At 58.9% G+C, this 2,205-nt stretch overlaps 1 protein-coding gene across 1 annotated transcript; it reads right to left on the bottom strand.

Moving 5' to 3' along the window:
- Positions 1-204: 204 nt before the first annotated feature.
- LOC104286737 (ras/Rap GTPase-activating protein SynGAP-like) lies at positions 205-1,554 on the bottom strand. The gene is made up of 3 exons (XM_009885368.1): positions 1,308-1,554; positions 528-672; positions 205-445 (listed from the first exon to the last, which is right to left on the bottom strand). The coding sequence occupies exons 1-3, from the start codon at positions 1,552-1,554 to the stop codon at positions 205-207; spliced, it is 633 nt and encodes a 210-aa protein (XP_009883670.1).
- Positions 1,555-2,205: the final 651 nt, after the last annotated feature.

Here is a 2,205-nt window from a genome sequence, read left to right as displayed (position 1 = left end):
ATCTTCTGTCCATCTATCAACTCACCCCTCCAACTATCTTCCATCCACCCATGAATCCACCCGTCCATCCACCCATAGACCTCCAGATCCACCTTCCCTCCACCATCTCTCCATTTTCCTCCCCGCCCGCCTGAGTCCTCCACCATCCCTACACCTGACCACCATCATCCACCACCACCGCTCCCCTTCCTCCGTGCTGGGCGCTCACTTGGTGAAGTTGGCCAGGTTCTGGATGACCTTGGCGATGAGGGTGAGGGTGCGGGCGGTCTGCTCATCGGGGTACTCCTGCATGAGGCCGAAGAGGCTGGGGGACATCACGGCGGGGCAGAGGAACCGCAGGAAGAGCGAGGCGCTGATCAACCGGTCGGCGATGTCCTCGCGGCCCCGCTCGGCGCATCGCAGACGCCACGAGGCGAAGACCTCCTTCAGCTCCCGTGGGAACACGCTGGGTCGGGGAAAGGGGGACACACGCGGTCAGGGACCAGCGGTGGGGACAGCGGGGGATGTCCGCAGCCCCGAGGACTCACCAGTGCGAGTTGACCACCTTGCAGAGGGCGAGCTCGCAGCACATGCGGAGGTTGGCCTGGTGGTCAGCCAAGGTGGAGGCTGAGCACTTCATGGGGTCGACCTCGCAGTTCTCCTCCGACTCGTACAGCGCCCGGATGAACTCGCCTGTGTGGGGACAGGGACATCAGGGAGGACCGGGGACCACCCCACTGTCCCACGGCCAGGCCAGCCCGATGGGGTCACGGCCATGAGAAGGGAACACCCAACCATCTCATGACCACGTTAATGGGGACCTGGAAATGAACAAGGGCTGGGGACCACCCAACTGTCCCATAGCCAGACCACCTCAATGGCCATGAGAAGGGACTACCCAGCTGTCCCCTGACCATGCCAACAGGGACGTGGTCATCAGAAGGGACGACCCCACCATCCCTTGACCATAACAATGGGGCCACAGCCATGAGAGGGGACCACCTAACTGTCCCATGGCCACGAGAAGTGACTACCCAGCTGTCCCACCACCATGCCCATGATGACCTGCCTATGAGCAGGGACTGAGGACCACCCAGTTGTACCCTAATGGGGACACGGCCATGAGAAGGGGCCACCCAACCATCCCACCGCCATACCAATGAGGCCACGGCGATGTGTGGGGACCACCCACCATCCCACAGCCATGTCAATGGGGACACGACCGTGCATGGGGACCACCCACTGTCCCACAGCCGTGTTGATGGGGCCCTGGCCGTGACGGGGACCCCTGGCCATGCTGGGGACCCCTCAGTGCTGGTGGAGCTCACCAATGGCATCCTTGAGGTATTTCTGGCCGATGAGTTTCAGGTACTCCTCTATGGCTTTCGTGGCGAGGGTGTTTTCCCGGAAGATCAGGTGCTCCCGGTCCATGAAGCGATCCACCTCCGTCATGGCCATGTCCGACAGGAAGTCCTGCCCACGGCCGTCAGGGCAGCCCACAATCTGTCTGCGCCCCAGCAGCCCGGCCAGGCTGGCCCAGCCCACCATCCCTGCAGCCTTGTGTCCTGCTGCCATCTTCTGTCCATGCATCCACCATCCACTGTCTATCCACACTCCATCCATCCATCCATCCATCCATCCATCCATCTTCCATCTATCATCCATCCATCATCCATCTGTCCTCCATCCATCCCTTCTCCAGCCTCTATCCTTCCATCCTCCATCCCTCCATCCATCCTGCATGTCTGTCCTTCACCCAGCCTCCTTGTCCTCTATCCCTTCTCCATCCATTCTCCATCTGTCTGTCCATTCTATTCCATCCATCCATCCATCCATCCATTCTCCATGTGTCCTCAATCCATCCTTCATCCATCCTCAATCCTCCATCCAACCCCCCATCTCCCTTGTGTCTGTCCATCCTCCTCCATATGTCCATCCATCCGTCCATCCATCCATCCATCCTCCATCCATCCTCCATCCAGCCATCACCCATCCACCTTCCATCCATCTTCCATCAATCCATCCATCCATCCTCCATCTTTCATCTGTTCATCTCTCCATCCATCCTCTGTCCGTCCATCCACCCATCCATCTTTCATCCATCCATCCATCTTCCATCCACCTATCCTCCTTCCATCCATTCTCCACCCATTTGTCATCTATTCTCCATCCGTCCTTCTTCCATCCTCTATCCATTCATCCATCCATCTTCCATCAATCCATCCA

The sequence above is a fragment of the Charadrius vociferus genome, unplaced genomic scaffold (assembly GCF_000708025.1).
Source record: "Charadrius vociferus isolate BGI_N301 unplaced genomic scaffold, ASM70802v2 scaffold2995, whole genome shotgun sequence".
In the NCBI taxonomy this organism is placed as follows: Eukaryota; Metazoa; Chordata; class Aves; order Charadriiformes; family Charadriidae; genus Charadrius; species Charadrius vociferus.
The sequence above is the reverse complement of the archived record's forward strand: the minus strand, read 5'-3'. Positions and strand labels throughout refer to the sequence as shown.

Bases quoted from the DNA above. Each gene is read 5' to 3' on its own strand.
- LOC104286737 (XM_009885368.1), bottom strand. From the start codon at position 1,554: ATGGCAGCAGGACACAAGGCTGCAGGGATGGTGGGCTGGGCCAGCCTG. The intron at 673-1,307 runs GTGAGCTCCACC...GTCCCCACACAG, and splicing joins ATACCTCAAGGATGCCATTG to GCGAGTTCATCCGGGCGCTG. The intron at 446-527 runs GTGAGTCCTCGG...TCCCCGACCCAG, and splicing joins AAGGTGGTCAACTCGCACTG to CGTGTTCCCACGGGAGCTGA.